A 25,120-nucleotide genomic window follows, 5' to 3' on the forward strand; every position below is an offset into this window, starting at 1 on the left:
TCTCCACAAGGACTCTCAGGCAGATAACCTACAGAAAGCAGGTACAGTCACAGGCTCTGGAAACTACTCCATGGAGGACTATGGCCTCAAGGGAATCGCCCTTGCCACATGGGTGCCCAGAACAGAAATCTCAAGGCTCCAGGGAGCTTCTGCTAGAGATGCAGGTTCAAAATCTGGCCCAGTAGTAACAGATGGCAGGGCAAACTCTGAAGGAACTTCAGGCACTAGGATTTAGCAGGTGGGAAAAAGACCACAAGGTCTGAAGGATAAAAGTTATAATGAAAGGTTTAGGGTAGGGCAGAGAGCAAAACAACAGAATGAATTCAGGATACAGAGTCAGCACAAACCATTGAAGTAAAGAAAAGGTATGTGGAGGCATTTTGGAAAGTTTGCTAGCAACTGACAGAAAGTACAGGACAAATTAAAGGGATCACATTTCTGCTTCCCTTCTTTAAGGAATGCACACACTGGCTTGAGTTCACTAGGGACAATACAGTGATTAAATAGATCACCAAGATAATCTGAGTGCTGGTGGACAGATAACAAAAAGTCTCTGATAAGCTAGAGGAAAGCCATTAACAAAGCCACCATACTGTGACACCTTCTGGATGTGTTTGAAATGTTAAAGTTTTAGCAATGTCAGGTTTGAAACCAAAGGATAGAAACTTACCAGTCTTCCCAGCTCCAACGAAACTGAAAGTTGCTCAAGTGGTGCGAAAACCAGTTAATAAATCTTAATTAAAAGAAAAAAAAAAAAGCTCTGTTCAAAAGTCAGAAATGTAGAAAAACTTTCAGTTGAGCTCTTAAAAATGCATTTTATTTTTCCAAGACAAGCCTAAACTCTTTAAGCTATTACAGCAATAAACAGGTTGTAAAACCTGAGATACAAAGGACTCAGTCTGGAGAGTCACAAAGGTTTTATGGACAAATAGCCTATCAAGTATTCCACATCAAGAGATCAAGTATTTAACAACCAATTAAAATGTAAAATTACTGTGAATAAACAAAAAAACAACTTTCACATTTTCAATGAGTCATTAAGCACTCTGCTACTCAATGCAGACTTTACTAAAAGGCTGAAATCACCACCATTCTCCTCCTCTGGGTGGCACATATGCCATCAACTTCTCTTCCAAGTAATGCCCCCAACCACTAGGGAGCAGGCACAGTGTGCAGCAGAGTGCAACAGTGCAACCATGAACAATTCTTAACTCAGAAAAGTTGTCACCGATCTTAACTGTCCCACACAGACAGCTGGACTTGTCACCTGCGGGGGGGCATTCCTGGGAGGAGAGGCAAGCAGTAAACCCTCCACCTTCTCTGGAGATCACTCAGAGCCAGAGCTCATAGAACATTTTGAATAACATCAGGTAGCTCTAACAAGCTACTTTCTGATTACTCTTTCAACAGCCTCTTTGTTTTCTTCTACACTGGATATCAAGGAATGTTTTCCACCCTCTCCAAAACACACATACCTGTCCACACATGTGGTATTCATTGTATCCAAACGCATGTAGAGCATTTCTGTGGCTTGTGCAAGCTTAAAGTTTCTTATTAAGGCTTATAAAAAAGAAGTAGGTAAATCAGATGTTTTTCCTTTCCAGTTTTAGTAGAATGTCATCAACTTTTTGTATTGGAAGCTCCCTGAGCCTACCCCAAAATCAGGTAAATCCACAGTAGAAAAAGCAAAGAATATTGTGAGTTCCACCCTGTAATCCCAACCTCTTCTTCCATTATGGCATTAGCCATTAGCCAACAAGACTGCTGGCTTCTTCCACCGAAGGACAGAATTCACATCATGCAACAAGCAATGCAAGTGTTACAGGAAAAGTTTCCTGCAGATACTGTGAAATATTAATACTATTTATTAATAGTAGTTATTAAAATACTAATAATTAAAATAATATTAAAATATTAATAGTATCTATTACAATCCCATCAGCTACAGAACAAATAAAGACTTCATTTCATAAATGCTCCTCAGGAGCACAGAAAGGATACAACTTGTGGTAAGGAGCCAGGCTGAAGTTTGCACAGCTCAATCAGCAGCGTTGTGTACATGACTTCAATATGTGGTGGAGATGGCAGCTGAAACAACTCTGCAAATATTACCTGCGGGAGAGGAAATCACAGAATAAGAGCACAGTCCATTGTGTCCTGCACAACTCTCAGCTTCTCAATAGTGGCCATCAATCTTAAATAATTACCTATCCCAAAAGACCTATATTTTTCTATCAAATGCGCATTCCAGGAAAAAGAGAAAGAACCAGTAAGAGGCAGCTGTAACACAACACTCTACTAATACACTCCACTCTAACTGCTCTTATCAGTTCATGCTAACACAACACCAGCATTACACTCTATTATGCCTAACAAACGTAGCATGTAAGTGTAGAAATGGGCATAGTTATAACATGACCCACTGCAGTGATCTGGGAAATGCAGAAATAATCTGATCTTGTTGAGTAGTGAATAATGAAGCCTAAGCATTCTTCTTAAATATATGAAAAGAATATATGCATTAAAACTACATTTTTATCTTTTCCATTATGTCCTCTTTTCTCCTATATAAAACCATATATAAATAAAGTCACAACTTTAAACTGAGAATTACAACAAGCATTTCATACAATAAATACATATGCTCGCCACCCCTTGGGAAAACCCTTCTACGAAACATGAAAATAATCCTGCAGTCAACATTTGTGGTTTTAAAGTTTGCCTATAACAGCATGTCAGCCTCTGAGTGCTAGAAAAAAAATCATCACTGTACAACATCCACCTTTGAGTTTCTGTTTATTTTGTATTCCACACTCAACTAAAATTAATTTCATCAAAGGATCTGGGAAACTTTGATTCATTATGGTTGATCAGTTTCCTCTTTAAATTTCTGAATAATGCTTAAGGGAGCCTTTCTTCTTTTAGAAAAGTCTTACTTGTATAAGAAATCAACATCCATTTCTAAATTTCGAAAACATCGCATAAAAACACATTGGCTAGAACTTGTTTTTCTAAGGAAGGACTCAAAAGCATGAAGAGACTGTAAGATGCTGGGGAACCTTTCTGTGTCAGCATAATTTGGACATTTTGGTCAGACAGATATGGCGAAAAGATAGGGAGAACTCAGTTGGGCAGAAAATAGCTCCATTTTTTAAGATAGGAAATAACAACTGGACAATCAGTTGGATTCTGAAACTCAGTGAAATTTCATAAGGAAAAAAGGAATTTTTACAGTGTTAGTCAGAGATTTTGTACACTTTTAGTTTTTTCATCACTTTTTACAGCACTTCAAGATACTGGATGTAAAATCACTGCATATACTTAAATATTAAGGGATAAAATTATTCCTAATTTCAACACTGTTTAATGTAATAAATTTAGTATGTTCTGAAGTGTAATCTTTACTCTGAAGAGTAAAAAAATAAACAGAGGTGACCAAAACTCATGCAATTTCACAGCAATCAGAGTATTTGGCATTTAGGTGGCAAAAGTAATTCTCAATCCTACTTTAAGATCAATATTCTACATGGGATTATTTCTTGTCATAATTAAAAATTATGACACCATACTGAAAAATCATACTTCTAATTACTTCTTCATAAAGCCTTTATACAACAAGTTGCTTTTACTTTACTTTGTTAATTCCTCTGAATTTTTGATGAAAATTAGTGAATATGGCTCTGCAACTTGAAAACACTTTTCAATGAAGGCAGTAAAAGAAGATCTGTGCTGCTTTGCTGGTAATGTAACAGCTACCCAGAATTCTCCAGTAAGGAGAACGGCCCAGAGGAAACATGTTGCTACTGCACAACAAGTTCTTTTCAGGGTTAGCAGGACAAAATAGTTTAGACAATCAAAACATAAAATCATGCAGAATGGCTGAGTCTATCTGGATATCGTCAAGTCTAAAGCCCCCTGCATACTGCAAGGGTCACTTAGACCAAGTTGCTTAGGGCTGTGTCCTGCTAGGTTTTGAACTTCTGCAACTCTTCCAGTGCTCAATCACCTTAGCATTAAAAACAGATTTTTCCTATGTTTAAACTGAGTTCCTCGAATTTCAGTTTGTGTACGTTTCCTCTTGTATATTAGTTTAAAACTGAATGCACCAAGTTAAAATTACAACAAAAGCAGAAGACTATCATTGAAGTGTACATAACCTGCTCATTTAAAAGGTGCTGTTTGAATTTAACAAAATTCTGGTTCATTCCCAAATCAAACTGTAATTTAAAGAACCTATAATGGAGCTAACAGGGATGTGTTACTTATGAAATAACGGAGCACCAAAGAGGTGATCTCTACAATCCATACCTCTACTATATGGTAGTTCAAAGGGATCTTGTTATTTCCCGGATAGCTCAACAGCTGTGCAGCACTGTAAAACCAAAGACACATTAAATTCAGACATAACACAGCAAATGTGATATAAAACTCAAGCAAGAGAATTAAAGAAAATTAAAACAGCACCAAACAAATCAATAATCCTTCAAAATCTCTCATTTGATCCTCAGAGCACTGAAGAAAAGAAATAGCACAAGGGCTCACTAGCACTGCCTAAACTATGATAGGTAACAATGTACTCTCTGTGCAGCAGTAACACTGCTTGAACCCTATCCTGCTAAACCACAAATGTTTAGCACAGAAAGTCACAGTGATCTGTAATTGTAGCATGTGTTCATGAAAAGGGGAAAAAAATTATCCCCAACAATTTTATGTTTGGAATGACTTGAAAATACAATTAAGCTAATGTTTATATATGAAACTCTTATGTTTAAAATACCTTATCTTTAATCAGCTCATTATCACCTATCACTTGTGCAAAGCAAACAACTACTTCTGGCAAATCTTGTATCTCTCTTTTACTATCCTCAGAGAATTAATGAAGACTATCCCAGCAACAGCAACAACAACACCACCAAATCTCTAGTTTCTGCTGGATCAAACAGCTGCAACCACAAAATTTTATTACATGCCATCACCAAAAACATTATTTCTAGGTTTGCTAGTTTTCATAGAGAAGTGTGACAGCTGTGGCAAACCATCTTAGTTATCAATTATCCACATCAGACAGTGCTTGGGCAGAAATAAAGAAAAGTGCCCTGACTGCCTCCTGGCACAGCTGAATTGAAACTGATGAAATCTGGCCCAGCAGTGACTTCCCAGAGTGAAGTCAATTATCTCTGGCATGTAATTCCCACAGGAAGCACAGCAAGGAGGTGTCTATAAACACCAATGCTCAGTCAGCTGCAGATGAACCAGCTCCATGCTCACTGCCCCAGCTAATCAGCATTCCAGGAAGCACAACACAACCACATTTTCCACAGAGGTCCCATGAGGAATAAGGCATGTCTGCATACTTTTTGTACCATATGCCATATAACTCAAGGGATTCCCTTCCCAAGAAACTACTGCTCTCTGGATTAGACACTCTGTTATCTGGATGTTATGGATACATAGTATTCCAGGCAACAGTTTCAGCACAGATAAATGCAGTAAATAAACTTTCACTACCAGCTTCAAAAAACGTTTATCTGCAGCTCTTGCCCCACCAGCACAGGTCATATCCCTGCTGGCACCAAAGCCACAGCAGCACTAAAAAGTGCCACAGCCTCCCAGTACTAAGCTTCTCCTACCAAGTCTTTCTCTCTTTCCAGTGAGATTTGATGATGCAGTGGAGGTTCTCCTCTATCACAAATCTCTCAACGGAGTGGCTGCCAGGCATGACAGGACCCTGGTAAGAAAAAGTGAACATTCATGAAGGTCACTGCTAATGCAGTGGTACCACAGGCAGCAAGCTTTCTTAGATACATTTACAGGTAGAAAAAAGTTGCCCAACATCCACATAAACACCATGAGGTCTCAGCTGCCCTGTATCCTTCAGGACTAAAAAAACTGGTATGACACATTTCCACACAAACCTCAGAGTCACCCATGTTTAAAACAAAACGAATAGTGGCACTCATTACAAGAGATAAGAACAAAGTTAGAGAACATGATTCTGTTCTGTATGATTGTAAGAGCATCTGCTTCTTCCCTTGCTTTGTGAAGTCACTGGAAAAAAAAACAAAACAAACAGCTAAGCTAGACTAAAGAAGCCTAGCCTAAAGCCACAGAGTGGAAAGAATAAACACTCATGGTCTTCTCCACTGCAAAAACCAGAAGCCAGTAAGCGATGGTAAAAGGCAGCAGACTCAATTTTGTTGCTGGCCTTCCAATCACTCACTGTCCTGGGGAAGAGGACATCACATACATCACATTTTCACCAATATTGCCCCAGGAACCTATCTGTGAACTCCACTCACCATTCCGCAAGGCAATCACTCACCTCAGGGTCATCCGTGTAGTCAAACATCCTAAAAATAACCCTTGGCATCGGGTACACAGAATCTTCAGTGTGGGGTGGGGGTGTGAAGGGAGGCAGATTGTGTTGCAGTGCCTCACAGAGCACGCTGTCAAAAGCCAAGTAGGGCCTCAGGATGTGCCGCTCTTGCCAACGGTCTTTTTTCAATTTCTGAATCTGAGACCAAAGGCAGTCTAAATACTGAAGGGAAAGGTGAGAAACATTAGATCTGCTGAATCTCTGAACAAAAAGGGCAGTTTCCTGAACTATCTGAAATGTATACATTCCTTACTATATCCAGAAAAAAACCAAGTTTCTTAAACTGCTGATTCAATAAACCAACAAATAATTTAAGAACCCTAAATGTCAGAACTATTCCTGAATCCATACAGCTTTGTGTCAGTAAAATTTAACTTCTGGCAATTTTTTAAAAGCCAACAGGCACCTCAGGAGCCCCAGAGAAACTACAGCAGAGAATAGTCACTACTCTTTGGTGGTATTAAAAGCATCGTAATATCCCAGCATGCTCACAGTTTTACACAAAAAGTCCTTTTAACATGAAGCCCTGTAACCTACAGATCAAAATTAAACACTACAATTTACTTCATAAGTTTTCCTCAGGGGCTTGCAGCAAACAACAGAATTCCCTCCTTCTTACTCAACTCAACCTCTTATTTCAGCCCAATACTTGGAAAAGAATTCCCCACACAGAACTTTTTGAAATCAATGGCAAATAGCAGGCAAATCAAAGCATTCACTCTTAAGAGATGCCTTCTAATTTCATGATAAAAGAACACCTCAGTATGAAACTATTTTTCCAGCTTTCTGAAGGAATGAAGTGTAAAGTCTAATTACCTCTTCTTGTGGATGTGGTTTGTCAGCAGTCCACACTTGCAGCATGGGTACATGAATCTTCTGGCGGCGTCTGTTTAAACAGGAGAGAAAACATGACCTTTAACAGACTAATTTAGGGCAGCAGTTTTGTTTTTATTGTACGTGTGTTCTAATATTCATTCTCTTCAGCTGATAATGTCTACAGTAGATAAAAATCAGGTTTGCGATACTTAAAATATCTCCGTCATAGCAACTTGACAACATTAACTTGAAGCACCTAGACAGAAAGCAATCACAATGTACAGCACTAATGCAACAATCTATCTGTATTAACAGCATACTTACGACTCCAGGTGCTTCATCATGAGCAGAACAAGACCTTAAACATACCCTAGAACTCAACAAGACTGCAAAACTTTTCAAATTCAAAAATCTCTCCACCTAGTGCATTTTTAGGGCTTTGTTCCCCCCACAAAATGGTTCACACCTAAAGTTTTAGAATACATTAAAGTAAGCGTTAATCAAGACTATTACTTCACACTTGAACAGATACCAAAGAGAGTGTTTGTAACCAGTTACAACTTACTTCAGATAGCTTTCTGCCTGAGACAAGAGACGATCCATTTCAGCATCCTTCTTCTCATATAACTCCTTTCCAACCCAAGGCAAAGATGACAGAAATGCAAACATATACCAGTCACATCGCACCTAGAAGGTAATATACCAAAACTTGAGTAAGCTCCAGCAGATTCTGTACACATGCAGTTCCATTTAAAACATCAGCAAGTTGTTTTGGAGGAATGTAAAGACGAGCAGTTGCAACTGGACAGGCAAGACATCAGAAAAAAATATTCATGCTTGAAAAGTATAATTTTTCCCTTGAACCGTGTTAGGCAGACTTAAAAAATGGGATAAATGGCATCACTTTCAAAATTCTCCAAATGGTCAGTACAGCAGAAAAGCTAGGCACACTCTGCAATTTCCAGAGTAAGGTAAAATAAATTTTAATTTGGCCACTTTGTCATACTTTCTTACTGTGCACGTATTTCCCAATTGCCACAGGCTCCTTTCACTAATGCTCAGGAAACTGCATGTGTCAATCCATTTAGGCTCCCCTCCCTAAAACATCCCTGTTCTAAGCATAAGGACCGAACAAACAGTACAAACAAGCCGTGAAACAGGCCCAGGGAGCCCCCAGATCTTTTGCTTACTTGGGGTACGTCCTCCTCCTGTGTCACACTCACAAAGTTCTCAAACATAGCTACCATTGAAGGTGCAGCTATTACGTGGCAATTCACGAGATCGGACAGAAAACGTACCTAAAGAGAAAAAGAACATTCTAAATTAATACTTTTTAAGCTGGCAGCACAAGTACAAATAAACATTACTTAAATTATTAATGCAAACCACTAATAAAAGTATAATACTCATTCAGTACCACAAAGGCTGAAATACTACACACTGCACAGACTCACCTTTAAATGACAAGCATCATACGTGCTGCCTAATATACTGTTCACTCTAATGTCCTTAATCCCCCCCACTGCAATAACATAAGGCTAATATTCCTAATTAAGCAATGGTGCGAAACATGCAAACTGATATTACAGAAGAAAACCGTGGTACTTCTCTCTATTCTATACAGTATCAGATAACAAAAATAACAGAAGTTCTAGCAATTAGATCTTATTAGTAAAAGTGTCCTACAATTGACCTAACATCAGTCTCTTGACTGGGATCTTAATTTTCACCAGTGGGATTGATTCATAAATAGGTGGGGAACTTGGTAGTGGGCTTCTAAATCAGACACTGCTGAGGTGTCTAATACCTTACAGCAGACAAAATCTATAATCAGCAAGGATGGAGCAAATAGTTTCAAACACAGCCAGCACTTAAAATTGACTTCTTGATCTTTACCCCTTATCAGAAGAATGCAACCAGACATCAAAAATAGCTTTTAAGAACTACAGTGTTCATTTTCTTTTCAATTTTTTTTCCAGAGGAGGCACAAGATTGTCATGTACCTCTCAATACCAGGGAAGTGGACTGACTTTTTTTTTTAATCTTTTACATTTGACTGAAGGACAAACAGCAAAAAGTACCTCGGTTTAACACAAATTTAATTTTTCACTGTGAAAAAGATACTGTTGGAAATAAATTTGCAAATGTAATGTGACTCCTCGTCCGTGAGAAAGAAAATATTTCTCATATAACACACATTTTCTCTTGGAATACTTACAGTGTACTGCACATTGATGGCAAAAGACACTGAAACACACGTTGTAAGTAACAAAAAGACGAAAGGAGGAAAGAAAAAGGACATGAAACAAACAGACAAATAAAACTCCACTCACTAAATGCACAGCTTCATTATACATGTTGACTTTCAGACATTCTTTAAGCTGACGAATCATGGCTTCTACGAATTCCCCACCAAAATTGTAGTTCCTGGCATTCAGCAAGCCCACCAATGTCGTGTAAACTGTAAGCTTCTCTGGTAGCAGACGTGCGCTGACACAGAAAAAGAAATACTGTGTTAGTTGTTTGTTCATCACGTGCCAATTGGCCACAACATAGCATCTTAGAATCTGCCTGCTGTAAGACAAACTTGCCTCATGAGGAAATCAGAAAAGACAGCTGCTATCAATTTCTTGTGCTAAAACATTTGCTTTTCATTTACATCTAAGTGCTGACTATACCGGAGGGTTGAACAAATAATATTAATGACAGAATTTATTGTGAGAATGCAAGAAGTTGTTTCAAGTTCGAAATTAATAAATGTTATTACACAGCATAGGGAAGGCCAGGTCCCACTGTAAAAAAGTAATTTACCTCAACCATTTTTGTATACCTGTAAGTATACTATAAGCGGTATCTGTCTGCTGCCCCGGAAGGAAGCACACTACTTACCCTTAATAAAAATATTGCTACAAAATAGACTTTAAGTATCTGCAAAATGTTAGCACAGGCTCAATAGTCTGCCACCACACCCTTCCTTCGGACTTGTCTTACCTCCTGCAACACATCCTGCACAATCCCTCCCTCAACATCACCGAGTGACCCTGACATGGCACCTCTGCTTCTGCACTTTGCGAGGGAGAGGAAGGAGATCTGGCAGCCACCAGAGAACCTGGTTTCTGCTCCTCTCGTTCCCAGTTCCTCTCCTCTAGCAAATGGGCTTACAAAGGCATGAGCACTTGCCAGCCAGGGAAGACGAAGCTGCGAGAAATCATCGCAGAACACAAAGGTAGCTGTTAGCAGCCACTTCGGTGGTATTAAGCACTTAATGTGAAACACGATTTTGCCCGGCATTGCCGTGTTCCCACAGCCACTGCAGACCAGTTCTAATGTTTCATCTACCTGCTTCGAGCTTGAATTACACCCAGTAAGTTATGAGCTTGTTCCTCTATTTATTTCATTTGTAGTAAGACAAACTCTAGGCTATGACAGCAATCAGGAACTAAAGCTATTCACGGCTTTGAAACTACCTTAAACACTAAACTTATGCACAACGACAGCACATCCCACATTCCCAGGCCTTCTCAATACGTACACAGTACACAGTATTCGTAGTATCTTGCTTTTGTAATTTGGTAGATCAGCTTCCAAAACACCGGCTAGGCCCTCCAGGTTGCTCTCCAAAGACGAATTACTCTAAAACGAAAATTAAAAAAACAAACGTTTTATCAACCAGGCAAAACGAACTAGTCCAACTCTCACATGCAAGACAATGAAGCTGGACAAGAGCATCCTTTCATGTCGCCTCATTTTTCAGGGCTACAATCCACCAGCAGCGAGGATCTGTTCTCGCTTGCCGAGGAAGAGCTGCACCCGACCGCCAAGCTCCCCGGCTAGGAACTTTCCCCAGGGATGCAACATCATCCCGGGAACACCCCGGTAGCGCGGCTGAGCGTTGATTAACAACACCTTGTTTTTCAGAGCATCATCATCTTTTGTTCTGCCACCCCCTCCTCCTCCATCAGCCCTATTGTCGGGACTGGAAACTTATGCTGCAGGAAGACCGTTTAATTCTTCCACACCCTTCCCAGGCTAGAACCATCAGCACCATCCTTAGATACAATAGTAACTATCCTCCGGCCGTTTATCGCCGTTTGGGAAGCGCTATGCTACGATTTAAGCCCCTAACCGCCACAGCACGTGGCTTAGCAAAAAAACGGCAACTTTCCCCCCATCTCATAAAATTAGTATTTTTTTGGAGGGTCGCTACTACCGACGAAGTGCCCCCACACCACGCACGGGAAGGGGAGAGGGCGAAGGGAAACAAGGCTTTAACTCTGCCGAGGCGCCAGCCCGCCTACCTTTTCTCCCACCCTGCAGATGAGCGACTCGAGCCTCTCCTCGATCTCCGACGGCTCGGACGTCCTCCGCCTCTTGTGGGGCTGCCCTGCTCCGACAACACACCGAGCACAGCGTTACCCACGCCGCAGAAACCCTACTGCTCGCTCCTCCATCCCGCCGCTGCTCCATCCCGCCCAACCCACCCTCCCTGCCCGGCCACCTCGGGGTGGACGCGGGGCTCACCATCGCTGTCGTCGCTGTGCCGCCGCCGTGACATGGCAAGGAGCGGCGGAGAGGAGCGGCGGAGAGGAGCAGTCGGGAAGAGCGGTGAGGAGCAGTGAGGAGCGGTGACGAGCGCTGCGGAGCGCCGGGAAGCAGTGGGCCGAGACACCCCGCGCGGGCCGACCAAGAGCACTGCTTCCCCGCCCGCGGCCGCGCTGTTTCCGGGGCGGGCACGGCCTCTCCCGCCCGCTTCCCTGAGGAACCCGAGCCCTTCCGGGGCAGGCCCGAAGAAGCGGGAGGAGGAGGAGGCGGAGGTGGAGGGCAGCAGGCGCTTCCTGGCGGAGAGGCGGAGATGGTGCCGGGCGAGGCGGCGCCGCTCGGGCCGGGCTCGCCGCGGGGCAGCGCCGAGGGGGCCGCGGCGGGCAGGAAGCAGCGCGCGGCCGCCCGCAGGAAGGTGGGTCGGGGCCGGGGCCGGCTCGGGGCCGGCGGCGCTGTAACCTCGCTAACGCGGACGCTCGCGGTGCGTTCCAGGCCTTTTCCCTGTTCGTCAAAGCCAAGGAGGTGCCGGCCGCGTCGCGGTGTCCCGGCGGCGGAGAGGGCGTGCGGTGGCGGTGCTGCCGGCAGGCATTCGAGGAGCTGCCCGGCATCCACAGGCACGTGGCCCTGCACCACTCCGGGGACGTGGGGCGGCAGGCGGGGCCGGCGGAGGCCGCGGGCAGCCCCCCGGGCAGCGCGGCCCGGCCGAGCGGGCACTCCTGCGGCAGCCCCGAGATCTCCTGGACGCTCCCGGACACCAGCCACGTCAGCCAGGAGGACCTGACGAGGTAAGGGAGCCCCTCACCGCTCTGGAGCTCCCGGAGTACGCGGCTGTATGTCATGGTCTGCCAATAGTACTTCTTACGAGATTCAGTCAAGCGACACTTCTAAGGTACAGGAGGAGTCTTCCCCAATATTCTTCTGGATCTTCAGATCCTCTGAGTATCGTTTATGATAAAGTGTTACACTCCTTGCTGTTTTTAATGGTGGATAGAGCTATCCGAGCTATATCATCCTGTATTGCTAAAGCAGGCCTGTTTGGGTGTTATTTCACAGCTTGGATCTGCAAGGAAGGACTGCAACAGAGAAGGGCAGAACAGCAGGATGTGCTCTGCACGGGTTCCTTTCTGCTGTTCGTTCAGGTTCCTGAAGGGCTCATTTAGTTATGAAGGAGATTCACAACATTTCTGACTGTGACAGAGTTCGGCTTGTGCTGCACAAAATGTGGGAACACGCAATCTCACAAAAAGCTTTGGCTTTTTAAATTTAAACAGCTCAAGTGCTTGAGCAAGTGCCATTTTGGCAAAGCAAGCATTTAATGTCTTGCTTGTGTGCACAAAAGTCAGCAATTCTTGTGTTCTGTGTGTGGGGAGAGCATATGGTAGGCCACTGGCAGTGAGAGTACAAAGTTCACTTTGTAACTAGACTCTCGAATTAGAAGTGTGGGAGCTTTTCTTGGTTAAGATTCCTTCTGCTTGAAATACAGTAGTGCTAATCCCTCCAAAGTTTGTTTGAGGGATCTGTCAAAATAAAATTGTCTGCTTTCTGAATGGTCACTGCTAATAGTGTAATTTTTTTCTTTCTTAACATTCTTTTTCTATTTGCTTACCTTTGCCATGCTGTGGGCAGCCAGGTGGGAGACGTACTTCTCTATTACTGTTACTGTGAGGTGAGGGATCCAGAGAAACTCTGTGCTTGGCAAAAGGCCTTGTGTCAGCATCTACATCTCACTGGCAAGGTAAGGTTTGAAGCAATGGTTCTGTTCTTAAGAAAAACCCACACATCCCTATTTAGTGTAGGATGATGTGTTACGTGGAGAACCAGCTGTATTTTGCACCACAAAGTGCTAGTCTGTTGTGATCCCATTAAGAGAGGCACTCAGACTTGGTAAAGTATCTTTTAGAATTCTATTTAAGAGCTATCACAACAAAGAAAAAGAAATACAGATAATCTTAAATTCCTTTTGATACAGGGAACCGTGGGCTGTGTGGCATTGAGTGAACCTGACAAGCAGCACACAGTGCAGACCCTGTCCTTGCAAGGGTTACCCCATTTCCATGAGTTTTACACATGGAAACGGGAAAATGAGTCTTTTTATCACTCCTGCCATCAACCAGAAAGGATATTCACATGAGAAATGTGCATTTTTCTATAAAGATGCATTTTTCGATAAAGGCAAGGCAATGAAAGTGGCTTTATCGCTGGTGTCAGCAGGGAGTTCATGCAGGTGTCTCAGCTGGCGTTAGCAGGCCAGGTGCATCCTGGGGCTGAAGGGCACCTGCAGCACAGCACAACGCAGCTGGAGGGAGAGCATGTGTCTGGGCCTGCCCCACTCGCTGGTCACCTGTGCTGGTCACCTGTAATCCTTCCTCCTCAGTGCACAGTGGGCTCCCAGACAGAGTGGCTACACCAGCCTGCAAACCATACTGTCAGGAATTAGGTGTGAGCAGCCAGCACCTTAGACCACTCCATAATGTAGCAGTTCTCTTTCCTGCACAGTCTGTTCTCTTCATTCCTGGCAGGCTGGGCCAACAACATGAGTTGCTTGTGTAGCTGGCCTGTGGATGCTCTGGGAGAAGGTGAATTTTACCTCACAAAGCTGATGTTCCTAGGATATCTGTGGGGAGAAGGAGGGCAGTGTGGAGCTGGATGCTCCTTTTATCTGTGATTTGTCTTCCTGAGTAGCTTCTTGCTCTCTGCCAGTGGTGCATCAGCACAGCTCTGGGGGTGAAGTGTCATCATGGATTCACTTCTTTTTCTGCTCAGCTGTTTTGTGTGGTAGTTGGTGTTTTGCTCCAGTTACTCTTCTTTTTTTTTTTCCATTTCATCCAAGACAGATACAGCATTCACCTTCCCAATCAGTTGGTTTTTTCCTTGCTTCCTATATTCAGTCTTTCCCCCTTCCCCCCATCCCCATTTCAAAGATTTTGTTCATTTGTCAGTGCTGGAGATAAAATGACTCATCCCGAAATTTAATATTAGATACAACGTTATGCATATTCACATTTTCTTTTTTAGCTGTGAGTCATGCAGCACAAGCCTATTGTTCTTTCTGAGACAACTTCCAGTGGGATTTCTAATGCTGACTGCAGGATTTGCAGACAGCAATTTCTCTGTTTATACAGCATTTCTCCTTTTAGTGAGTGGACTTCTCTGACTCTCCTGATGTGATTCTTTTAAAATGGGTGAGAAGTGATTACTGGATTGTTGAGGGTTTTTCTCTGTTTATTGTCTTTATGTTCAACTTCATTCTAACCGTATTGTCCTTCCCGATTCAGTAGTCTCTTTTCTGAACATGCTCCTGTGCCTGCCCTTTGTCACCCAGGCATATTTTGCTGATTTCACTGTGATCTCTTTTGCTGTAACTAAGGTTCAGCCCCAGCTTCTCCTCTTGCCTCCTAGGTACGAGTTGCTTCAGAAGGAATTAATGGGACAGTTGGTGGAAGCAAAGTAGCTACCAGTCTCTACATTAAAGTTATGCTTTCCCAGCCTTTGTTCAAAAACATTTTGTGTCAAGAGGATTTCAAGGTATGAAAAAACAATTTTTACATAGACATTGTTAATGCAAGTAATTTAATTTTCAAGAAATAAGTAGAGCCTTTCTTCCCTTTCTTAGTATTACTTCTGCCAGTTCTGCTCCCCCACCACTTACCTGAGTAGGTGGATCTTAACCATAATCTGTGCTGGTTTTTACCAGAATTGGGAGTTTCCATGGGCAGTGTTAGCAGCTGCTACAAGCTTTGGCAGCTCTGGGTGCAGCTGCAAGGCCCCCCACTACAGGTGAGTGAGGGAGTGTGCCTAAGCCCCATTCTGCAGCAAGCATTTACTCCAGACTGGGCAGGCATCGTGACATATGCTTAGCCCAGCAAAGTGTTGCACACTGTCCTCTTCACCCTGCTTTGACTGGAAGCAGTACTACTGGCTTAGCTTCATGAGAGTTTTGGTGTCCAAATAGGTGCACTGTTAGTTCCATGGATTGGGTATTCTGCAGAGAAAATGTATAGGGACTTTCAAGAGATTTCTTCCTACTCCACTTAGTGCCTGGCTGAAGCATATGTACTGATTGCTGTCCTCGGATGATGAGGGCAGCACTGGCTGGTGCACTGTATGGCATTTTGGTAGGCTTTGGCTGCCAACCATTGTAGGTTCTGGTTTCTCTGCAAGGAAGGAAAGCTGCTGCTTAAGCAGCAGCTCTTCTCTACAGTTTTATTTGCAGGGAATGCTATTATTTTTTCATAAACAACTAGATCAAAGGAGTTAGTGAAATTTGCAAAACTCAAATTCCATGCTGAGCTGCAGTGATGATTCAGTCTTAGGTTTAAAAGTGTCTGTTATGCTTGGCTGAATTTCAGGAGGAGTTGTGTTAGTCACAGTCCTATGTAGATACAAAAAAACAGGGATGGAATTTTACCAGACCTTGGCAAAACCTTCAACCTTGCATGACCTCTCTGGGCATCAGTGTTCATGCATTAGTGGAATACTCTGTTTGCTGTCTCACAGTTCCTTCTGAATGTTGTATGCCCGAGTGAGTGAGGCTTTCAGGTTGTTGTGCCATGAAGACATGGGATAGAGGAGTGACAACCGTGCTTGGAGCTATAAACATACCCAGTGGCCACTACAGTTCCCGTGGTTGATTTCCGTAATAGTTGGAGCGCTGCTGCACACTGCACTTTTCCTTGAGTGTTTATTTACTTGATGATGCCTGAGCCATGTTTGAGGCTCAGCCCTGCAGAAATTCTCTCTCCCTGTAGCCTGCAGTGGGGGTGCCTACCAATAAAGGGCATACCAGGACTTATGAAGGGGAAATCCCGCACTGGAGTTTGTTAAGAAATCGTGTGCCTGGCCGACCTCCCTTACACGTCCATCACACGTGCGTGAACACTGCAGCTCCCCTCTCACACAGCACGACTGCAGACACAGCTGTGCTTGTGTCCTCTGCCAGAGGGATGAAGAGAACTGCAGGGTCTGCAGGTGACAACCGGATCCATTACTGGAGGACACTAGTTAATATTCCTGCCAGGATCAGCATGTTTTTGTAGGGGCCTCAACTTTCTCACAATAAGTGCTAGTAACATGTTGCTGACTAATGTTTGGTCTACATCCCTGCACTTCCAACCAATGCTGTCTGTCTCACCTGCAGTCATTGGGCCTAAGACTTCCAGGTGATGTTTGGGGTCCACTGCCTTAACTTCAGGATTTAGAGTGTGGATTTCAGCAGGAAAGACACTTCTTTCCCTCAACCACAAAGATATTTTCATATTCTAATGATCTGTAGAATTAAAGTGAGTGGGTAATTTTAATTTTGACACCTGGAAAATTTTGGTGAATTGTTTTTTTGTGTTTGATTTCCTAGAGCAGTGCAGGAGGAGCTCACTGTTTCCCAGACCTTCGAGTTGGAGTATTCAAAGAAATTGTACCTATGGGCATTGATCCAAAGATAGTGTCTTATAAGGAAACTGGTAAGTTTATGTAATTAAAAAAAAAAAAAAGAAAGCCTCTCACCCAGGTGAGAGATGAGTGAGGAGTAAAATCCTTCATCAAAAATACTTCCGTTTGCACAATCACCAGGACACAGGAGAAATAGATACAGAAATTGATATCTTACTGGTAGTCAAAAGCTACTGGTGCAGAGAATTTGCTGGCCTAGATTTTGGCTAGCCAGGTGTATAGTTGCCTCAGAAAACCTCAGAATTAACTTCAGGTTTTGTGGGAGAGTTCCAATGACATGGAGCAGTAGGGACTGCTGACTTGGCTTCACTGGTTTTGGTGCCAACAACCATGCTCTTGCCTTTTGGACTGAGCAGATCCAAGTTCTGCATGAACTCCATCTGGCTGCATTTGCTTTGTGCTAACTGTAGCTGCTTAGTGTGGATTACGCCTGATAAGGTGTTCTGGCTGTGGATTTGCTTTAAGGATGCTTACATAGGTGGTAAAAGGAGCACAGCAAATGGCAATTAACAGAGCAGCTTTGGGCTTTTTTTTCCATCAAGAGGTCTTGTTGGTGCCAAACTTGTACAGCATCTTTTTGTGGATTTGGAAGAGGATTATTTTTTGTTCCCATTTTTTAGTAGTTTGCGGGCTGTGTGTTTGGCTATTTCTTTCCTTTTTTGCCCTTTTTCCTACTCTTTTTCTAGCATTTCATGGAGATGGTTTCCTATTACTCTGGCAGGCTGCTTATAGGGGTGTTTTTTAATAAAGTAAATGATTTTGCTGGTTGAGCTTTTTAGTTTTTCAGTGGATTAAGAGTTCTAAGCCCTGAAAATTGAGAAACTTTATGTAAAGTGTGCTGAAAGTAATACATGTTTATGGACATTTTCTATTGTTATCAAGAAGAGTTTATTAAAAATTGCATTTCTGCACCTCGAAGTGTAATGACATATGAGCAAAGAGAAGTGGCACATGTCACTCCCTCTTCTGCAGCTGTAAGAGTAGCCAGGGGGATGACAAAAGATCATAGAGATAAGTAGCTCTCTGCTGCTTCTTCCATTGTAGGGAACAACAGAAGAACTTCCATTTGCCAGTAGAAAGCCAAACGTGGATAAACTTGGCTGATTGAGTTGGGATGAAAAGTCTGTGAATAATTACAAAAAAGTTTTGTTTGGAAATCTGAGGAGAATCTGGATCAGTGATCTCATTTGTGACATTGTTTCATAGTTCTGCTTCTCACTTCTCTTCCCCCCCCCCCTTTTTTTTTTCTCCTTTTTTTTTTTTTTTTTTTTGTTTGTTTGTTTTGTTAAAGGAATCCATTTATCCCCTCAGGAATTTCATAGAGAAGTAGAACAGTATTTGTCTCAGGCCACTCAAGGACAAAGTGATACCATCTTGCTGGACTGTCGGAACTTCTATGAAAGTAAAATAGTAAGTGCTGCTTGCCTGCTTCTTTACAGGTGCTGGGGTGAAGTATTTTATGATTGTGAGGCTGTGTCGCAGACATTTTTTCATAGAAATCCTTTCTTTGGGATTTGTGCATCTTCTGGGAAGCTGAGGCCCCAGAAGATGAATGTAAACAATTGTTATCAGCTGCTGTGGAATGCAATAGGATGCACCTGTGATTGGTTCATGTTCCATGTGTACAATTAAGGGCCAATCACAGGAGCAAGCTCGGGGAAACTGGACTCAGAACTTTGTTATGGATTCTTTTCTATTCTATGCTTAGCTTAGCAGCATCTGCAACTTCTCTCTTTATTCCTATTAGTATAGTAATAATGTATTATATATCATATATCAATAAATCCAGCCTTCTGATCATCAAACAAGATTCTCATCCTTCTCTCACCCTGGAGACCTCCTCAGGTCGCTGTAATAAGGCTGTAACCTTTCTGTAGAAGAGATTACATTCTCCAGCTTGACTGTAATGTGTACAGAGTGCAGTTTAGTAATGAATATTAGATACAAGCAGTAGAGGATCTGCCCAGGAACTCAGGATGGAGCCTGCCTGGCCAAGTGCTTAATACAGTGTGGGGCAGAAAGAAAGCAAAGAGGTCCATACAACATGAGAATGAATGTTTGAAGTAGCTTAATTTGTAGGGATGTATTTTAGCAGTTTTTGTCTTGTCCCATCTGTCAAAAGGAAAGGGGCATCCTGCTGTCACAACCACCACCCCTCATGCACTGTTGTGGTTTGTCTTCTCTCTGAAAGTTTGGCTTAGCTCTCTCTTCTTTTGATGAGGAGACTTGCTGTGTCCAGAATCCTCCTACAGATTTTAACATATGTTTTGATGCATAAATGCAGCTGAGGAGCTGCCTGAAGCAGCTGCAGTGAGCTGAATATTCCAGCCCAAAGGTTTGTTACTTCTGGTTTGAGGCACGGACCTTACCAGTGCTTGTAACCAGTTGCATGGCCATCTGTTGTAATTGCAGGGACACTTCCAGGGCTGTCTGGCTCCAGATATCAGGAAGTTCAGCTATTTTCCAAGCTATGTAGATGAAAACCTGGAGCTTTTTAAAGACAAGCGTGTCCTAATGTACTGCACAGGAGGGATTCGCTGTGAAAGAGGCTCTGCTTACCTCAGGAGCAAGGTAAGATGTCATTCTGAGGGCACAGGTATCGGGGAGTTTGGGCTGCTCTAAGGGCACCTGTCTTTTGTCTTGCTGGTGAATTTTTACTGTTCACAAACTGCAGAATGCTCAGGTGGGGAGATAAATGCCTCTGACATGTGCTTGTCTCATGCTGTCAGTCAAGGACCTGGATAGTTGAGTGTGGCTCAGTATGACCTGTGTGGACTAGTGTCACAGCAGTGAAAATAATTATATAACCCATTTCCTGAGAAGAGATATTTGTAGGACTGTTTTAGGCGGGCTTGAAAATACTCTGCAGTGTTTCCACAGACTGTCGAGGTTATGCTCTGTGGTCATTACTGCACAGCTTGAGCATCTCACAGTGGTGAAAATTAGCCAGTCAGTGCTTTTCCCAGAACTAAATCCAGCACAGTGCATTGTTCTAATTGTGTTCTAAAATTTCCATCCCACTCTTCTCCTGGATCCTTCTCCCAAGGATCAAGGAAACAGAACACAAAGGTTCTCCAGAGATTCAAACCTTGGGGTTCTTTTTTCAGCTGCATCAATGTGAACCCTGTGAAATTCTGCTTCTACTAACTGTTAATTAAATAAATACTGAATAAAAAGCAGCAGTTCATGGAGATTGAAAAGCATTTGATTTCTGATACAGCAGACCTTCCTCAAGTGAGGAGGCTACCAGCTTCTTTTGAGTGTAACATTAAATGAAGAGTTGGGTTCATTCCAGCAAGCCAGCATTGTGGAGCTGCCCTGTACTCCCTGGTGGCACTGCCTAGAGCTGTGGCTGCACGTGGTGCCATCTGATGGTCACTGAGGGGCTGCTGCTTCTCACTGACCCCTGGCATTTACAGCATTTGCTTTGGGAACTCTGGCACACCACCACTGCTGTGGTCTCCTTCAGTTTTTCTGCTAATATGCTTTAAACAGGCAGTGTGCAGAGAGGTTTACCAGCTAAAAGGTGGAATTCACAAGTACCTAGAAGAGTTTCCAGATGGATTCTACAGGGGGAAGCTGTTTGTATTTGATGATCGTTACGCCATTTGTTCCAATGAAGATATCATCTCAGGTAGGACTAGATAATGTAAGTGCAGAAGGCTGGGAAGCTATTGCAGTCATTTCCAGAGGTGTGCAGGATAGGGACAGGCAAACTGGCCTGTGTAGTTCTTCCTCATACTTGGTTTGATCTCGTAGTGCTGTCACTTCTCGTGATGACTGCCAACACTAGATGTAAACATGTACGTATGCTTTACATGTGTTTTAACGTGTAAAACAGAAACGAGAGGAAAAGGGGTCACTAACAAGAGTTCACTAAAACTGGAGCAGTAGAAGGAAGTATCCCCTGCAGAGCAGCTCTGTTATGAGCCATCTGCACCTATGGAGACAGATGTCCAGCACTACAGCCATTGTTACCACCTGGTTGCCCACAGTGCTGAGTAGACTGTGGTTGGCCAAGTGACCAAAGTCTTAAATAGTTCTCCTGCTACCAGTAGTCCTCTGCTTCAGCAGTCTCACAGAATATCAACAAAGGCTTCCAGATATTGGGAGAGTAGTGACACCTATGCTCTATAGCAATTTGTTAATTTCATGTTTAAGAAATTCTATATCCATGGAATTTCAGTGGCCTCTAGTTGAAGCTGTTGAAACCATTGCCTGATTTTCTGGCTGGGATTGCTCTTCTGCAAATTAAGTAATCTCTTATTTTGCTATCAGTTGCCAGATACAAGTAGCTGGAATTTGGCTCCAGCCCCTTTTTTTAAGGAAGCAGTGCTGGTTTTTTTTCTGAGTTTGTAACTTTTCAAGCATAACTCCCATTCCTCCTCTGCATTTACTCTATACATCTTGAAGGGGCCTGACTTGGTATGGAAACAGAACATACTCTGGATACATCACAGCCATTCCTACGGAAGTTTCAAGGGGAAGTGCTGTGATATGCACCTTCTTGGTACAGCTAAAACTGGGCTGTAGCTTTCAGTTAAAGAGTTAAAACCCATAATGTTCTGGAAGGACTCTACCAGGACTGCAAATGGCACCCTGCCTGCACAAGCCATTATTTATAGATGGAAGGAAGTTCCATGGCATCCCTTTCCTCTGCAGGTGACATTCCTGCATACTGGCTTAGTTGCCACCTGCATGTCTTTCTTCTTCTCTTGTCAGTAAGAATCTCTGTCTATTCAGAACTAGAGAAAGCACTAGTGAGCTACTCCCTTCTTTTCCACAGGGAAAACTGTCTTAAGTGTGTCAAAAAAGATGTTCTAAACTGAACTAGATTCTAGAAGATCAAGCTAAACAGGAATTAAAAACCTGCAAGACAGTAGGCTCTTAAATGAGAGCAGGCAGCCCCATGGTGCCTTGGCAAGCCCTCTGCAAGGGAGCAGCCAGAGCAGTGTGGGTGTTAACCTTTTCTTTTCCTCCTCCCTCCAGCATGCAGATACTGTGGGGTGCTGTGGGACCAGTATAAACTTTGTTCCAGTCAGCACTGCCGGCAGCTTGTCCTGACATGTCCAAGTTGTTGCAACAAAGGTCTTACAGCTTGCTGTCCTGTTTGTCAAGAGAAGGAGCTCAAGGTGACTTCAAGGGCTTCAGGACAGGTACTTAAGGAGGAATGTGAATGTACAAGGAGACGGCCAAGGGTGCCCATTGAACCTGTCTCACCAAGGATGCTGGACACAGGAAAAGATTAAGCTGTTTCACTGGTTAATCTGGCACGTGCTCATGTAAAGGGCTTCTGTAACCAGATCTCTATCCATTAACCAGTTAGGTTTGGAAATAATGAAAATATGTCAGCTTGGAAAGTCTTGTTTATATGCTGCCTTTAAACATAGAATATGCCCTGAAAACCATCCATTACTTGCCCGTAAATTACCAGAGTGCCCAATTCATCACCAGCACTACAGGATTCCTCTCTCTGGGTACAGTCTTGTAGTGTGGCCTTTACCATGGGGATTTTGAAGCAGAGTATCTGCAATGTGACAGGGCTGCTCACAGTTCAAAAGAAACTGAAGGAATTCAAGAACAATTCCATTTTTTTCTTCCTGCATGGAGATCAACCTGTCTGACCTCTCCAAGGATCATGCATCTGCTTCAGTAGCTTGTAGTAAGGTGTACAAACAGCAGATTTATCAGTTTGGTATGAGTATGTGACCAGATTAGATCCTGAAGATAAGTCCACATGCACACCATTGACCTGCATCTCTTGCTTTATAGCAGTGAGAAGCAAGGTAATGTTACCTGAAATTACTGGCTTAACTCCTGTAAAACTGTCTGAAGGCAGCATAAAGAGCTGGAGCAAAGGCCCAGAGACACTGTTTGCCTACCCATACTTGTGTGACCTGTAGGATGAACAGCAAACCTCATCTTCTTTCCAGTGCTCAGTCTCCCTGGGAGCTGTTTTTTCCCCTCAGCTTGTCAGTGTATGAAATAGGCAGGGCTCAGCTCTGCTTGCACTGAAAACACCTAACAGCTTGAACCACATTGAAACAACCACACAAAGAGGGGAGCACAGAGACTGTCAAAATACCAGCATCATGGCACTGGAAGTGATGCATGTCTGCATAAATGTCAGCAACAGCTATGAAAGGACTGCAAGATCCTTTATCCAGGTTAAATAATTCAAGTTCTGGGAAGCATTTGTGCTTTTTAAACATGAGTTGGGTTTTTTAAAAGCTGCAGGATGTTTATGCAATTTCCAGCACTTGTTAGTGGAGAAATTGTCTTTGAAGGGACCTACAGCAGATGAGCTTAAAATACTGCTCCATGTGCTGTATTGTGTGTTTGATGCTGTAGAATGTAAAGAAAGGATTTATTAATAGCATGGAAGATGTGTCTTGACTGAAAAAATGTCTTTTAAATTTACTGTCATTCTGGGAACTAAACAGTAAGTCATAAGGATATCAAAGTCCCTAGGTTTGGGGTTTTTAACTGGCAAATGTTTTTAAAAGCAAGAAAACAGTTTCTTCGGTTTCTGCAGTTGCTTAATGTCAGGGCTATGTTATTTTCATAGAGATTGTACCTTTCTCCCATGGTGCTATTAATTCAGCAAGGCCTCATTGTTGGCTTGACTAGCAAATTAAATACATGGGCATTGGTTCCATTAAAGCCATGACAAATATTTCTTCTTGCTTCCAGTATTGCTACCGTGAAATCAATGGTGTACCAGCTGTCCTCATAACAATTCCATTAACAAGGCAAAGCCCTGGAGCTTAGGAGTTTTGGCAATCTTTCTAGGATACTATTTAATAGTAAACCTGTGCACAACCCATCCTTGAGAAGAAATTAGGTAATTCCCATCAGTAGGCACCTTCAGCAGTGCCCATGTCTCCCTGGCTTCCCAGTCCCTGCTGGCTGGATAGCCTCTGTGGTTTTGAGGACTGGAGTATTTGTGAAGGAACATGCAAGCTCTACTTGCAGGTCTGGTCTAAAGTACTGATGGGGGAGTGCCCCATGATCTTCCTGTGTTAGGCTAAAAAGAACACAATTCTGTAATTCAGTCTATCAGCAGGTCTGGAACACTGTAATCAATTTGAAATGCTGTTTCTGTATCACTTACCAGTACAGGATGGCAACAACTTTATTTTGTATGTAAATTTCTGAAGCGTCTATGGTAAATAACTTCTAGTGCTTCCAATGTAATTTTTTAAGTACTGCACAAACACACTTCACGTACTGTGTTGGAGGTGCTTAATTCTGCAGAGATAAACACTGAAACTAGCTAGTCTGCTACATGGTAGACCTGGCTACAAGGTACAATTCTGAGAGCTCCTTGCAGCTGGAGATTCTACCTCAAAGGCACAGGGGAGCCATGAGGCCTCTCCTTGTCCTTGCTGCACTAAGGTAAGGGAGGAGAAGGATTTGAGATGTACAGATGGAGTCCCAAAAAGCCATGTTCTCTCTGCTGCAGGGAGCAGAGAAGGGGATAAGAGACTGTTTTAGCCTGCTTCTTGCAAGTTAGCCCATAAGGGGCTCTCTATCCTGTTTTCTGGGGTTTTTTTGTCAGTGTCCTGGGGTGACGTTATGGTGCTTGTATCCCCATTCATCTGTTCTGTGCCTTTAAGACCGGCTCTGAAGAGTGGAAGTTTTGTTTGGGTTTCTCTTGTCAGGGACACAGAGACCAGCAGTACATAGGGCTGTTTTTCACTTCTTGCTTTCAGCTTGCTGCTTTGCTTGCTCCCTTTTCTGCTCTCGCTTCTGCTCTGCTTTGGCCTCTGCTTATTAGCTAGTTCTAGCTAAACAGTCCACATCCCTTCCTGGACTGTTTCTCCTCTCCTGTTTCTGTCCTGGGATCCCCCTGTCACACCAGCAATAGAAACAGACTCTGTCCCCACACGTCTTGATGGGATTAATGTGCATTGCACACCAGTATCAACCAAAGCTTTGTAC

At 43.1% G+C, this 25,120-nt stretch overlaps 2 protein-coding genes across 2 annotated transcripts in view; one reads left to right on the forward strand and one right to left on the reverse strand.

Moving 5' to 3' along the window:
* NCBP1 (nuclear cap binding protein subunit 1) overlaps positions 1-11,780 on the reverse strand; it is a 28,861-nt gene extending 17,081 nt beyond the window's left edge. Inside the window, exons 1-13 of the mRNA XM_054287703.1 lie at positions 11,714-11,780; positions 11,491-11,576; positions 10,725-10,825; positions 9,526-9,682; positions 8,383-8,490; positions 7,758-7,879; positions 7,193-7,262; positions 6,323-6,538; positions 5,631-5,728; positions 4,309-4,372; positions 2,002-2,112; positions 1,476-1,540; positions 671-733 (exon numbers count right to left, since the gene is read on the reverse strand). Of these exons, the coding sequence (XP_054143678.1) occupies positions 671-733; positions 1,476-1,540; positions 2,002-2,112; positions 4,309-4,372; positions 5,631-5,728; positions 6,323-6,538; positions 7,193-7,262; positions 7,758-7,879; positions 8,383-8,490; positions 9,526-9,682; positions 10,725-10,825; positions 11,491-11,576; positions 11,714-11,747 (1,295 nt within the window). The 5' untranslated portion in view covers positions 11,748-11,780. The remainder of the gene's footprint in view (positions 1-670; positions 734-1,475; positions 1,541-2,001; positions 2,113-4,308; positions 4,373-5,630; positions 5,729-6,322; positions 6,539-7,192; positions 7,263-7,757; positions 7,880-8,382; positions 8,491-9,525; positions 9,683-10,724; positions 10,826-11,490; positions 11,577-11,713) is intronic.
* A 264-nt stretch (positions 11,781-12,044) lies between these two features.
* TSTD2 (thiosulfate sulfurtransferase like domain containing 2) lies at positions 12,045-23,570 on the forward strand. The gene is made up of 9 exons (XM_054281740.1): positions 12,045-12,146; positions 12,224-12,516; positions 13,358-13,466; positions 15,131-15,256; positions 17,082-17,187; positions 18,468-18,586; positions 19,589-19,747; positions 20,672-20,810; positions 22,166-23,570. Exons 1-9 carry the CDS (start codon positions 12,045-12,047, stop codon positions 22,423-22,425), a joined length of 1,413 nt encoding a protein of 470 aa, XP_054137715.1. The 3' UTR covers positions 22,426-23,570.
* Positions 23,571-25,120: the final 1,550 nt, after the last annotated feature.

This window comes from Melozone crissalis, unplaced genomic scaffold (assembly GCF_028551555.1).
Source record: "Melozone crissalis strain CALT ecotype California unplaced genomic scaffold, PUWL_Pcris_2 ptg000005l_1, whole genome shotgun sequence".
In the NCBI taxonomy this organism is placed as follows: domain Eukaryota; kingdom Metazoa; phylum Chordata; class Aves; order Passeriformes; family Passerellidae; genus Melozone; species Melozone crissalis.